Genomic DNA, 14,759 nt, shown 5'->3' on the forward strand with positions numbered 1-14,759 from the left:
GTGTTGGTAACTTAGAAGGTAAAAATCCCGCAAAATTAACTAATTTAGGGCCAGATATTCAACTTTTGTTTGCAATTGCAAATTCACAAAATGGATTTTGGGTATTTACTCAATCTATTTTCTGAGCTGGAGAGATCCTCAGACTGGCAACATGGCTTTAGTAGCCCCTACAGAATCGTAGTTAGAATGGGTCATGAAGAGGTGGACTCCTGCTTATTGTGACCCACGTATCCATTGTGAGCCATGGATAAATGGTCTGTGACCCCAATTGTAATAATTTATCAGCTTGTCAAAGAAGAATGTAAGGGATTCATGAAAGGGAAGATGTCCTCTGTGGACACCCTTGCAGCAAGGGAGTAGGAAGTGGTCCAGGGAATAGCTTTTTTTTAAAGCAGGTCTGGTTCCTCCACAGAACAAAAGTTGTTTTAAAAAATTCCCATTTGGAAATGCAAACTCGGAGATAGCACCATCCTATTTATTGCAGGGCACCATCCTGTGTTTTTTTAGATAATCACAGACCTGCCTAATGAATATCAATCAGCCCAAGACATATAGTTCTTTGATCCCCAATGAGTGGATATTTTGTGACAAGACCTATTAATACATAGGTCACATCACAAAATCAGAGACATGCTGCGAAATATTAGTGCATAATCTGCAACCCCTTTTTCAACCTGTCCCTTAATACACCTGATCCTTAGTTACTAGAAAATAACAACATGGGCTTGCTCGTTAGAGATGGGCTCAAGATATAGTCTTTACTCAAAGAAGAACTTGTCTAGCATTCAGCAGCACCAAAATAATTTAAAGTTAAGAAATAAAACAATTTAGAAAAAAGTAAATTTAAATATAAAAACACGTCTAAAAACAGCAGAGAAACAACAGCAAATGCTAAAGGTGATCATGGGGATATAATTTAAAGAAATTATATAAATTGTCCCTATTAACCAATGGCAAATGTCAATGTAAGGCTATGGGGTTCAGATGACCGGCTCCAATGTGCTTTGTCACTTTGGCCACCTTAGAGCGAGGTTCTGGTGAGGCCTGGTGTTTGAAAGTGGGTTACTGGTAAGTGCAGGTAAGTACCTACACTTAGCAATAGGCCACTAACCTCCACTTAGGTCCAGTTAGGTCTCAGTAACTTAAACCTAGCTCAACCCTTGGTAGCTTTGCAACGAGCGACAAGGCTGAACTTAGGAAACAAAGTGTAAAGCATTCAAATGTCACAAAACAGTAATTAAATAAAACACAGGAAACAGTTTAAAAATCCAATCACTTTATAAAAATAGATTGTATTTTTATCTTTAAAATGACACCAAAACGAATAAAATCGGATAAGGGGAACCGGAGATATTAATTTATAACAATTAATGCTTTCTAGCGCATAGAAGCAACTAGTGCTCAAAGTGTTAAAAAAAAAGGTCACACTGGAAAGGAACAAAGTCCAGAATTCAGGCCACCCACGAGGTAACACTGTCACACTTACTTTCAGAAGTGTTGCTTGATTCAGGAAAGTGGTCCACAGCACCAGCCAAGGGTTCAGAGGCTCTGGTTTGCTTCTTGGGGGCTGAGACTACAACTCCCACAATGCACTTCTTCAACTTATGGAGTTGCTCCAAACGTCTCCAAACGTCTGGATTTTCTTCCAGAGGTCCTTTTTGGGTCCTTGAAGTATCCACAACTTGATCCAAGGTTCCAGAAGCTCTGAGTTGCTCCTTGAGCGTTGGGTCTACAATTCCCAGAATGCACCTGGTCAGAATCCTCAAATGGCCACTGGATGCTGGTCAGCTGGGCTCTGCTTGTAGGACTTAATGCAGGGGACTCTGGGCAGCTCCTTTGTACCTGTAGCAAACACAGAGTCCCTTCTTGAAGTACTAGAAGACAGGTAAAGTCCTTTTAGTGGTGAGGCTCAAGTGTGCAGCTGGTGCAGTCCTCCAGAGTGCAGTGTCCAGGTGCAGGTCAGGGGTCCAGCAGGGCAGTCCTTCTTTTCCTGTAGTTCTTCCTTGTTGGAATCTGATAGGGATCTGAGGTGTGGGTGCAGGTCTGCCAGATTTGTCCTTGCTCCTGGGTGAAAAACAGGGAGGTCTGGTTCTCCAATCAGGGGCAGGGTCCTCCCCCCTGTGATGACCACTTCCTGAGAAGTGTGGCAAAAATCAATCCCAGGGAGCAAAATTCCTCAAAAATCCATCCTGGCTGAAAGTGATTTTTGGAGGTTACATCTGGCTGAACCCACCCACTGGTGTGGCTAAAAATCCTAAACACACCCCTCTCCTAATCTAAGCAAGAGGGCGCCTAATTATCTGGGGTTGCTCCAAATGTCCTTCCCTGCCTTTGAAGACCAGTTTGGCAGCCCTCCCCCCTTCATGCTTCCTCATCTGCTGAGGGGAGATCTCCTCCCCCAGGCACACCTCTTTGTGTTGAGCCAGGCCACTTCACACCTCATGAAGGCAGCCTGGCCAGGCTACCAGAAGCTGGCCAATCAGAGCAAAGCAGCAAAAACAGTGCAGGGCTGAAGTTGGCAACTTTTCAGGTAAAGTTTAAAACTCTTTACCTGAACAAGTTATATTAAATCCAACAACTGGAAGTTGTGGGATTTATTATAACAATTAATTTGATACCAAACGTGTGGTATCTATTACTTAAGGGGACTCTTAAAATTAAAATAAAGTCTTCCCATTCTAACCTATGGGGGCCATACACTACAATGAGGGAAAAACAAATTTGGCTTTTTTACCTCACCAGGTATTTCCTCGCCAAACTATTTGTATAAGGTCCCTGTTTATAGTTACATGGCACCCAGCCCTAGGGGCACATAGGGCACACCTTAGGAGTGACTTATATGTAAAAATAAGATATTTAAGACTTTGAAACTACTTTTAATTCCAAAGTCGAATTTGCATGTAACGTATTTAAAAGCAGCCAGCAAGGCAGCCCTGACTTTAAAATGACACTGGGCACCTCAGCAGCACGCACCTAAGTGTGCACCACCTATGCTGGGCTCCCTAAACCTACATGCCCACCATAAACTAGGGACTTATAGGTAGGTTGACTAAGCCAATTATAATTAGCCTAATTTGCATACTGATTTTACACAGAGCACAGGCCCTGGGACTGGTTAGCAGTACCCAGGGCACCATCAGAGTCAGGAAAACACCAGCAAAAAGTGAAAAATTGGAGCAAAAAGTTAGGGGGCCTCTGCAATCAGCCCTGTTCTCTCACACCTGGGCCCAAATGTATACTTTTTTTGTGCCGCATTTGCATCATTTTTTGACGCAAAAGCAGTGCAAACTTACAAAATAGAATTGTATTTTGTAAGTTTGCACCGCTTTTGCGTCAAAAAATTACACAAATGAGACGCAAAAATTGTATAAATATGGACCCTAGTGTCTCACCCGGTCTTTACCTTCTGTGAGATGGATATCAACATTTTCCAGTGGGGCAGTGCAAAATGTTGCGAACAAGGTGAGCTTAATGAGGCCATCTACCTCAATTCTGAAGTCCTGCTGAAACATTAAATTTTGACATCAGAAGCTCCAAGCAGGACAAACTTTAAAACAGTAATTGCCATGTTCTTGTCATCATTGGGTTAGCCACTTTAGATTTGGTCCCTTTTTTGAAGCACAGAATTCTTTAGATGGGCATGGCTGAGAGCCACGTCTAAGCGAATCTTGACAATTTCAGATACCTTATTCCTAATTTACCACATGTGTCACATGAGTGCACCTTTCTCCAGTGCCTCTGTCCCTTGTCCTAATCTTCTGGCAGCTGAAAATGTTCAACTTTCCAACTACACAACAGCTGAAATGTTTTCCCTGTCATGCTCAAAGTCCTTGAATAATAAAAAAACATAATCTAGAGTACCAAGCCACATACTGCAGTAGTAGAGAGGCTCCACAACTACTTCCATCGGCAAGGGCTACAGCCAACGTTCATTCCCACTGGACTGTTTGTTGGTATTGAAAAATGTTCTTTGTCATTTTCTTCACCTCTATGAGATCAGCTTCTCTGGTTCTAAGAAAGGCGATCAGCTCTTAGATTCATGAGGATGACTAAGTACTTCACCAGATCGGAGGAGCATGCCATTCTGTGAGAAAGTGGATTTTAAGTTGGGGTGGGTGGTAATAATGTCACTCTTCTTGTTAGTTCCAGTAAAGTTTTCAGTCATTTAAACCTGAGCTCAACACCTGGTTGCTGTGGCACATAGCAGATGGGCTTAACTTAAAATATGTAAAGCATTTAGAAGCATTCAAACAGTTAAAAAGTTGAAAATACAGCACAATAAAAATCCCACTTTAATGTATACAGGCAGAGAATAATGTAGCAATTAAAATGACATTGAACTGATAAATATCCAAAAATGGTAACTTTTGATATACATTTCAAAGATTTAAATAAAAAAGTGTCAAAAAGCGTAAGGTGCCAGTTGAGAGCAACTGGTCACACTAGACCTATACAAGGTTAAGGTTTAAGGTTGACCACAATGGAGCGTGGGTCAGGTGCAACTGGTCAGGTTTGTCCCTGTTAGAAAAGGGAGAGTCTTCAAGGGGAAAGGCTGCAGGCTGGATATGAAATCAACCGCTTTGACAGTGATTGATGGAGGATGAGGGCTTGTGAAGTTGCCAACAAAGGCAGGGAAAACTCAAAGCTGATAAAGTCCACAGTCCGCTGGAAGGCATTGATGCCAACCAGATACCACTTCTGTTATTCTTTGTGCTACTGTTACTGTGTTTTTATTCTTATTTTGCTTCTTTTTCTCCCTTTTTTGTCTCCTTTTCTTATTTTGTTCATTTGGAGTTTCCAGTTTTATATCAAAAGAAGTTTTTCCCTTATTGAACTTTTTATACGCTTACACTGAATCACATACAATGAAAAGTGGAAATTGTGCATTCTAGGTTTCACTTTATTTGGAGTTAGGGTGTTTTCCTTTTTCTTTTGTCTTAGCCTTTTTTCTTTTCTGTTTATTTCTCTTATTTTATATGGCTGATGCATTATTTAAGGTCAGATATTTACAAAAGAAATTGTGGAGTGATCTGTAACTGAAATAACGCTAAGTGGCAAAGTGCCATGAGTAATATGATATTGACAAAGTGATTCATCATGATATGTATAAAATAAAAGGTATGGCCACTAGGCCTGTATTTTTTAAAGGAAGCTTAAATATCTAAATTAATTAATGTTGATATTATAAAAAGAACCATATCTTGTGGGATATGTATACATATGTATACATATATATATTTTTGAGAAATATTAGAAATTCTTTGTCATTTGATTATTGATTTTGAAGGAAGATATATTATACTGAGATTTTTCTTCTTTTTTTAGGACTGAAAAGCTATTGCACAAATTATGTATGTGGGTGATTAAAAAGGTGGAGAGAGTATATATGTATTTTTTCTAAGTTTGTTTAAGACAGTGTTCATATGTTTACGGTGGATTGGGCACAAGTTTTCAAATTAGGCCATGATGAAGACCGTTTCGGGTTGAAACGCGTAGCCAAGTCGAATAAAAGCTTTTTGAAAAGATGAAGACACGCTGAGTGTGGCTTTTTCTTTTGGTGTTGCATTGCTGAAGGATTTATCATACATATGTAGATATATATATGTATATATATATATATATATATATATATATATATATATATATATATACATGTATATACACCCTGCATTATGGGCATTTAAGGCCTACTTAGGGGTGACATTAATCTCTAGGCCTGTCAACAGTGGCTCTTTTTGCAGGTAATATTTGCAGTTTTAAAATTGAACAGTCAGATTACAGTGGTAGGCCTGCAGTTATGGTTTGCATTGACACTCTATTGGTGGTAGTAGTGCTACAGTGCGCATGTGACATCTAGCTTACAGGTAATGGATACACTTTGTGACACATACTAGAGACTTATAGGTAATTTAAACATGCCAATTAAGAGAACAGCCAATTTGTACATGTTTTAGGGGTCACAGCATACTCACTAAGCATGTTAGCAGATTCTCAGTGCACAAAGTCAGAATAACTGCTACAACATTCCTGAAAAAATGGGAGCATTCATGCAAAAAGAGGCAATTTCTTACACATCTGCAGTGTCTTCTAGTCTTCCCAGGTTTTAGAAGCACTGTGATTTCCCTGTGGTCCCTAATTTATAGGGGTAAGAATAAGTTTGAGTGGTGTCCCTAAACCTATTCCTTCAGAATTTGATGCAGCTACCTATATTTGACAGCACTTCCTTCATTTTCTGGCAGAATCTGGTCTAAGAGGCACCATTCCTGGGTTTTTCAGAAGGCAGAAGGGAAGCTCATTTGGTTGGCTGGCTTTCCTACCATTTGGGCACCCCACACTACTCAGACATAGGGCCTTATTATGACCACGGTGAAGAGGTTTCCTCCATCACAAATGTGCCAGATATCCTGTCTGCCCTATTATGATCTCCATTGAATATAATGGGATCATAATACGGCGGATAGGATATCCGCCCTATTTGTGATGGAGGAAAACCCCTCCGTCAAGGTCGTAATAAGGCCCATATTCTTCACCCCATCAAAGAGAAGGCCAGTAAAGCAAGATACCCATCTATTGCACCCCTCCACCCCCATTTTTGGAGTGCACTCCTCAAATGAGGTGCCAGTATATTCATGGAAAGACGGTCTCTAAAGTCCCATCACTGCTATCACCTTCCTTTAAATTGTAAGTGAGAATAATATCTGCCTTTGTGTGAGATAGCTTCCCAGATCTTCTCCCCTCTCTAACAACAACTGCAAAGCAGGAATTACCGTTGGTGTCTACATTTAAGAAGATCATTTAGACTATGGTGGTTGGACCACTCAGCAACATGTCAGCAGAGGCTGAGACCTCTGCTTTCCTGCTGTAATACCACACAGGGTAGTAAGAAATCCACCTCTAAATTAGGTGGTCTAATTCACTTGCACTGTTTGGTTCAACTGCTCTGCACAATGATGTGTTTTTCACTAATAAAATGCCAAAACTTGGAGTCTGCAGTTGAAGGATAACTGAAATCCAGATGCTTTGCGGTAATTTTAAATTAGATGGCCGAGCTTGGAGTTTGGTTAACTGGACGTTCACATTTTATTGCAGATGCCCCACCTCTCCCAAACTCTATATCACTAAGGGGCTGATTTAAGAACCCCTAGCGCGTCCTTGTCTCACATTAGGGTCGCTTTGTTTACCCTAGTGTGGCCAAACGAGGCCAAAATCACAGTGCCAAAGTTACAAAGTGGCACTATGCATGCATTGTACCATTTTGTAATGCTTTGCGCTACATTATACTTGTGCCAGACATCATGAATTCAAGGGGGGCATCCCCCCATTGGGGGGGAGCGAAGAAATGGTGCAAAGGAATCGAAGAGATTCCTTTGCATACATTTTTTCTGCACTTTTTACACCTTCTCAGAGCATGTATTAAAAGGAGGCACATAAATGTTCACAATGGGCCTCAATGGGCTTTGCAGGATTAGCGTCAACATTCTTCACGCTAATCCTGCAAAGTGCCGAACTAGCGTAAAAAATGATGACACTAATTCCCTAATTACCGCCATAGTGCGCTGTGTCCTAGATATGGCACGCACATGGTGGTGATAGGGGGGTGCTAAGGGGCGCAAGAAAGTGGTGCTGCACTGGCAGTAGCAGCACCTTTCTTAAATCCGGTACTGTTTCCTGTTTCTGTTGATGGTGTGCCACAACAGGAACCTTGCATCCTAATTAGGCAATTACCTCACACAATTTACCAGTGTTCTGGGCAATGGAAACATCTAAGTATATTAATTCTTGGCTGGACAAATTATTTTAACTCCTATTTAGGAAAAACTGAATTTAAGACTTCAAGAGTTTTTGTAAAATTTATGGTATAAGTCCAAGTTCACCACTGAATTAGATTTTTAATCCCTAGTAAAATAGTGTACGGATCCACTTTGTAGATAGTTCGTAACACAGAATACAAACAGTTGTTTTTTTTAACCCCTTGGGTGCCCAGGATACAACAGTTATGTCCTTGTTTGCACTGCTCGGGTGTCGAGGACGTAAATGTTATGTCCTGCTATGGGCCATCGGGGCAAGCACTAGCGCTCCCCCTGATGACCAAGCACCCCCTCCCATGGGCAGAGATGGAAGGGGAATCGCTTCCCCTTCCACCCCGATCTCCCCAGTGACATCTGATGACATCAGCGCGTGATCGCACGCTGACCTCATCAGAGCCCGCCCCCACCGCGCTGGATCCGAAGAGAAATGCAAAAGCATTTCTCTTCTGATCACTTGCTGGGGGCGGGCGAGGCATCAAAGGAAAGGAAAGGCCTTTCCTTTCCTTTGATGTCTCTCTGAGCGTTTCTGCTGCCCGATCGCTTCAAGATCGGGCAGCAGAAATGCCCACTAGACACCAGGGAGTTTGTTGTTTTCTATTTATACTTATAAGGGGAGCGACTCCTTGAAAATGGGTCGCTCCCTAGGGGGGCAATTTTTTTAAGGCCTTTTCTACCCCCCCTGGCGGCAAATCGGCCTATTGTTATTAGGCCGATCTCGCCAGGGATCTTTTTTTTTGTTTACTGTTTTTTCACATGTGGGGAGCGATCCCTTAGGCAAAGGTCGCTCCCCGGGGGGGGGGGGGTAATTGTCTTTAGGGAGCAGATCAGCCTATTTTTATTAGGCCAATCTGCCCCCAAGGGGGGCAGAAACCACTAGACACCAGGGATTTTAATTAGGCTGATCTGCCCCCAAGGGGGCAGAAACCACTAGGGACCAGGGATTTTTTTTTTGGCGCCAATTTCACTCAAGGGAAGGGACCCCTTAGGCAAGGGTAATTCCCCTGTGGGGCAAATTTATTTTAGCTCATTTCTGCCCCCCTTGGGGGCAGATTGGCCTATTTCTATTAGGCCGATCTGCCCCCCCGGGGGTAGAAACCACTTAGGCACCAGGGATTGGTGTGTTTGTGTTTTGTTTGGGGGGGAAGCCCCTTGGGCAAGGGTCGCTCCCCATGTGGGCACATTACTGTTGGCCATTTCTGCCCCCTTTGGGGGCAGATTGGCCTATTTTTGAAAGGCCCATGTGCCCCCAAGGGGGACAGAAAGCCCACCAGAGACCTGGGAAGATATTTTTTTTAAATAAATGGGGGAAAAGTTGTTCAGGGCACTGGTGGGCAGATGGGACAAATACCCATGATCCACTCCCCAGGGGGGCAGAAAGCCTACTAGATGCCAGGGAATTAAAAAAAAAAAAAAATAGTGGGGTGGTGGCTACCAACCAGAATGGGCATGGTTATTCCCCCAACCCAACTGAAGGGGGTAACAGTCTTTCAGCTCTCCCCCCGCACACTAAAACATGTTATCCTACGGCAAGCAAGAGGACATTTCATTATTTTGGGTTTTGGTTTTACATTTGGGCCATGAGAGCTTCTCTAACTCTCAAAATCGTCCCACTTGGAATAGTGATGGGTGCACTTTTTGGACTTTGGGACGCTGCCATGTAGAAAAATCTACGAGACCTAGACATATCTGAAAACTAAACATCTGGGTGAGTCCAAGGTACTGTGCTTCACATGCACCCCGCACAATTTTCTTACCCGCAATGCCCTGCAAACCTCCAACTTTGCTTGAAATCACACATTTTTCCACACATTTTTGTGATGGAACCTTCCGGACTCCGCAGGAATCCACAAAATCCCTACCACCCAGCATTGTTGCATCTATACCAATAAAAATTCTTCCTCACTTGTAAGCCTAAAAACGTTTTTTTGCCCTTTTGGACCCGCTTTGGTTCCTCCTCATTTTCAACATGTTTTTGGCTCTTCCCTGTCACAGGCACTTGACCCACCTATGCAAGTGAGGTATCTTTTTTACCTTCGAGACTGAGGGGAACGTTGGATGGTAGGAAATTTCTTCCGGTCGGTGATCCCACACAGAAATATGGGAAACGTGTTTTTTTTGTGCTAAATTTGAGGTTGGCTGAGGATTCTGGGTAAGGAAACACTGGGGGATCCACGCAAGTCACACCTTCCTGGACTCCCTTGCGTGTTTAGGTTTCAGAAAGGTTTGGTTTTGGTAGGTTTCCCTAGATGGCTGCTGAGCCCAGGACCAAAACCGCAGGTGCCCCCCACAAAAACAGGTAGTTTTGTATTTGATAATTTTGATGTGTCCACATAGTATTTTGGGGCATTTCCTGTTGCGGGCACTAGGCCTACCCACACAGGGGAGGTACCTTTTTTATCAGGAGACCTGGGGGAAACACTGGGTAAACAGAAGTTTGTGGCTCCCCTCAGATTCCAGAACTTTGCAGCACCGAAATATGAGGAAAAAGTGTTTTTTTGCCAAATTTTGAGGTTTGCTAAGGATTCTGGGTAACAGAACCTGATGAGAGCACCATACGTTACCCCATCCTGGGTTCCCCTTGGTGTCTAGTTTTCATAAGTCCAGGGTTGCTAGGTTTTCCTAGGTGCCGGCTGAACTACAGGCCAAAATCCACAGTTAGGCACTTTGCAAAAAAAGGTCAATTTTCTTTGGGAAAATGTGATGTGTCCACGTTGTGTTTTGGGGCATTTTCTGTTGCGGGCACTAGGCCCTCCCACACAAGTGAGGTACTATTTTTATTGGGAGACTTGGAGGATTGCTGGCTAGAAGGAAATTTGTGGCTCCTCTCAGATTCCAGAACTTTCTATAACCGAAATGTAAGGAAAAAGTGTTTTGCCAAATTGTGAGGTGTGCAAAGGATTCTGGATAGTGAGAGCCCCACAAGTCACCTCATCTTGGATTCCCACAAGTGTTTAGTTTTAAAAAATGCACTGGTTTGGTAGGTTTCCTTAGTGCCGTCTGAGCTAGAGGCCAAAATCCACAACTAGGCACTTTGCAAAAAACTGGCATTTTTTCTTAGGGAAACTGTGATGTGTCCATGTTGTGTTTCGGGGGATTTCCTCTTGCGGGCACTAGGCCTACCCACACAAACGAGGCACAATTTTTATCGGAAGACTTGGGGGAATGCTGGGTGGTAGGAAATTTGTGGCTCCTCTCAGATTCCAGGACTTTCTGTCACCAAAATATGAGGAAAAATAGGTTTTTTTTGCCAACTTTTGAGGTTTGCAAAGGATTTGGGTTAACAGAACCTGGTGAGAGCCCCACAGGTCAACCCATCTTGGATTCCCCTAGGTGTCTAGTTTTAAAAAATGCACATGTTTGGTAGGTTTCCTGAGGAGCCTGCTAAGCTGGAGGCCAAAATCCACAGCTAGGCACTTTCCAAAAAAACACATCAGATTTCAATGTAAAAATGTGATGTGTCCATGCTGTGTTTCCTGTCGCGGGCATTAGGCCTACCCACACAAGTGAGGTACCATTTTTATCGGGAGACTTGGGAGAACACAGAATAGCAGAACAAGTGTAATTGCTCCTTGTCTTTCTCCCCATTTTTTCCTTCCAAATGTAAGACAGTGTTTCAAAAAGACTTCTATTTGAGAAATGCCCTGTAATTCAAATGCTAGTATGGGGAACCCAGAGTTTCGAGATGTGCAAATAACCTCTGCTTCTCAACACCTTATCTTGTGCTCAGTTTGGAAATACAAAGGTTTCCGTGATACCCATTTTTCACTCTTTATATTTCATCAAATGAATTGCTGTATACCAGGAATACAATGAAAACCCATTGCAAGGTGCAGCTCCTTTATTGGCTCTGTGTATCTATAGTTCTTGATGATCCTACAAGCCCTATTTATCCACGCAACCAGAAGAGTCCAGCAGATGTAACAGTATATTGCTTTTGAAAATTTTACATTGCAGGAAAAAGTCACAGAGTAAAACGTGGAGAAACATGGCTGTTGTTTTACCTCAATTTCAATATTTCTTTTATTTCAGCTGTTATTTTCTATAGGAAAACCTTGTAGGGCCAACTCAAATGACCCCTTTCCGAATTCAGAATTTTGTCTGCTTTTTAGAAATGTTTAGCTGTCTGGGATCCAGCATTGGTTTCATGCCTATTTCTGTCACTAACTGGAAGGAAGCTAAAAGCACAAAAAATAGTAAAAATGGGGTATGTCCCAGTAAAATGCCAAAATTTGTGGAAAAATGTGGTTTTCTGATTCAAGTCTGCCTGTTCCTGAAATCTGGGAAGATGGCGATTTTATCACTACAAACTTTTTGCTGATGCCATTTTCAGGGAAAAAAAACACAAGTCTTCTTCTGCAGCCCTTTTTTCCCATTTTAAAAAAAAATGAACTTTTCGCTCGATTTTGGATAATATCTTGATCTCCTCTAGGGGAACCCACAAACTCTGGGTACCTCTAGAATCCCTATAATGTTGAAAAAAAAGGACGCAAATTTGGCATGGGTATCTTATGTGAACAAAAAGTTATGAGGGCCTAAGCACGAAATGCCCCAAATAGCCAAAAAAAGGCCTTGCACCTGAGCGGGAAAAAGCCTGACAGTGAAGGGGTTAAAGAAAGGCATACTTTGTCAATGCCAGATTGCCAGAACAGATCAAATGATTGCCCTATGTTATCCATTCTCTTGCAGAAAAATGTATGTTACCATTTTTTCCATGTTTTCTTCCTGACCATTCTGCAACAGTGCCTTGTAGGCTCGAAAGAATATTGTACAGCTGACTTACTTAAAGCCAGATATTCACTTAGGTGTGTCATAAAGTTTTAGTTTGGCTTGTTACCACTTCAGCTTTGTCTGCAGTGTTGCAGTATTACTTGTTTGCTCTTTTGCATCATTTTACTTTCTTATGCATTTCACAATGGGCCGTTATATTTTATTTCATATCAGCCACTGTGCTTTAGTGATACAGAACATCAGGTGAGAGGTGTTCCATATTCTCTTTCTGTTCTGAGATCTAAAATGCCACAAATCTAGACCCATGAAATTAAAACTGTGGGATGAGCACACAATAAAGTGGATTTTCTAACAAACATCATGAGTTGTAACATTTGTGCTTTTGAAAATATGTATTTTAAACAATTTGTTACTTTATTTTTAATACAGCAGGACTTCGGTCAGACTATACTTCCACAACCCGATCAGGTAATTTATTTTTGTAAATATTTTACTATTTTTGTTTAGCTCTGATGCATTCTTATCCCATTCTGCTATATTCTAAAATGTACCATAGTATAATTCTAGTTAGGCCTGCTGCACACTCATACCAACTTATTATAGTCTAACATATAACTCTTGATTTATGCCTTTCTATTGTTTAGAAGTGTTCCCTTTTCGGAATGTCCTGAATCAGACCTTTGGTTGAATGAGCCTCTAAACGTGTTTGTATTAAAAGGTTTCTTGAAATGCACATACCTTGGTTTTGCACCTAGGTGGAGGCCTGAGGCCCCAACTTTTAGCTACTTCTAGGTACTGCCTGAACCAAGTGAGCAGGATTGTGTGCATCTATCAGGTAGGTATGTAATGTTTCACAGGCAGGTAATCCAGACCTGTGCTCCTTTTTGCTGAGTGTATAATACATTGGATTTTACTGTAGATTAGTAACTCCACTGGGCTTGAACCGAGAACTTTCAAGGATTGCGTAATCTACTCTTGCGGTTGTATGTCAGAATATTGTACACAGAAATTAACTTTAACATACATATCTTGTCCTAAATATTGTCTCATTTGTTGTAGGGTTTCTATTATTGCCTTCAGTAGAGCGATATTTATGTACATAATAGCTAGAATGCAATAATTAAGCTAGACCCTTGTTTGTACAACAACAAAAAACACAATCAAGCACCACATCAACAGCACAAAGAAATCTACCCCTGTCTCCCCCACCCATCAACCTAATAATAAAAAAAGTTCTCAAGTACTCCATATGCTAGCACCCTCACCAGCCTTATATCTACCACATATAGGGGCGTGAGCTGGCAAGATGACCACACAGATGTGCTAGGTCTGTGCTCCGTGAGCCCCACACATTTCCAATTCAAATTGTTTTTAAAAATACTTTACACATCAGAGGTTCCTCAAAGACCCTGTATTCCAGCCATGGGATCAGGGTACCTCTACCCTGACCCCTTATAGTACTTTTGATTTTAATTTTAACCCCTACGGATAGTGTCCCGTTTCCTAAAATGGTGGCCACAACTTTCTGCTCAGGTTGCAGCCAGCCAATCACAGTATTCCCATTGTCGAACGCTTTCATGAATTTGCAACGATAATCACAAAAACATATCAAAGGAACCGCAGCCCTAGATATACACATTTATTTTCCCTTTAACATCACAAAAACTACTTAATGGATATACACCAAATAACAAACAGCACAATCTGCAGAACAAAATCTAGCTTTCTGACAAATTTAGTGTAATTCCATCAAGCAGTTTGGGCTGCAGTCATGTTCCAAACTCTTATGGGAATTATTATGGGAAATGCACTTTTTTTGACCCCCCCCCCCCCCCTTTTTTCTCAGCCCCAGCTTAAGGGATCACCCCAAAACTTCCCTATGCGCAACAAGAATTACAGGCACATTTTTGGGGGGAAATTTTACTTACCTGCGAAATACTTACATTCTCATTGTAAAGGCATGTGTGGTAAAGATATATGTGTGGTAAAGGCATATGTGTGGTAATGGTTGCGTTGTAAAGGTATCTGCGGTAATGGCATGTGTGGGTCTGTCATACAACCCACCAAAAGTGAGGTGTGAGACACAAACAGGCACTCACACCTTGCATATCATTAACACACATCGCCGCTCAAATGCCGTTTGCAAAAACATAAACAATGTTGGCACCTAGTCCTCACACTGACCTGCTGAGCATAATACCAACAGTACTTAAATTGTCCACA

At 41.9% G+C, this 14,759-nt stretch overlaps 1 protein-coding gene across 1 annotated transcript in view; it reads left to right on the forward strand.

Moving 5' to 3' along the window:
- TMPRSS7 (transmembrane serine protease 7) overlaps window positions 1-14,759 on the forward strand; it is a 694,472-nt gene that overhangs the window by 95,125 nt on the left and 584,588 nt on the right. Inside the window, exon 6 of the mRNA XM_069203470.1 lies at window positions 12,966-13,004. Coding sequence (XP_069059571.1) covers window positions 12,966-13,004 — 39 coding nt within the window. The remainder of the gene's footprint in view (window positions 1-12,965; window positions 13,005-14,759) is intronic.

This window comes from Pleurodeles waltl, chromosome 8 (assembly GCF_031143425.1).
Source record: "Pleurodeles waltl isolate 20211129_DDA chromosome 8, aPleWal1.hap1.20221129, whole genome shotgun sequence".
Classification (NCBI taxonomy): domain Eukaryota; kingdom Metazoa; phylum Chordata; class Amphibia; order Caudata; family Salamandridae; genus Pleurodeles; species Pleurodeles waltl.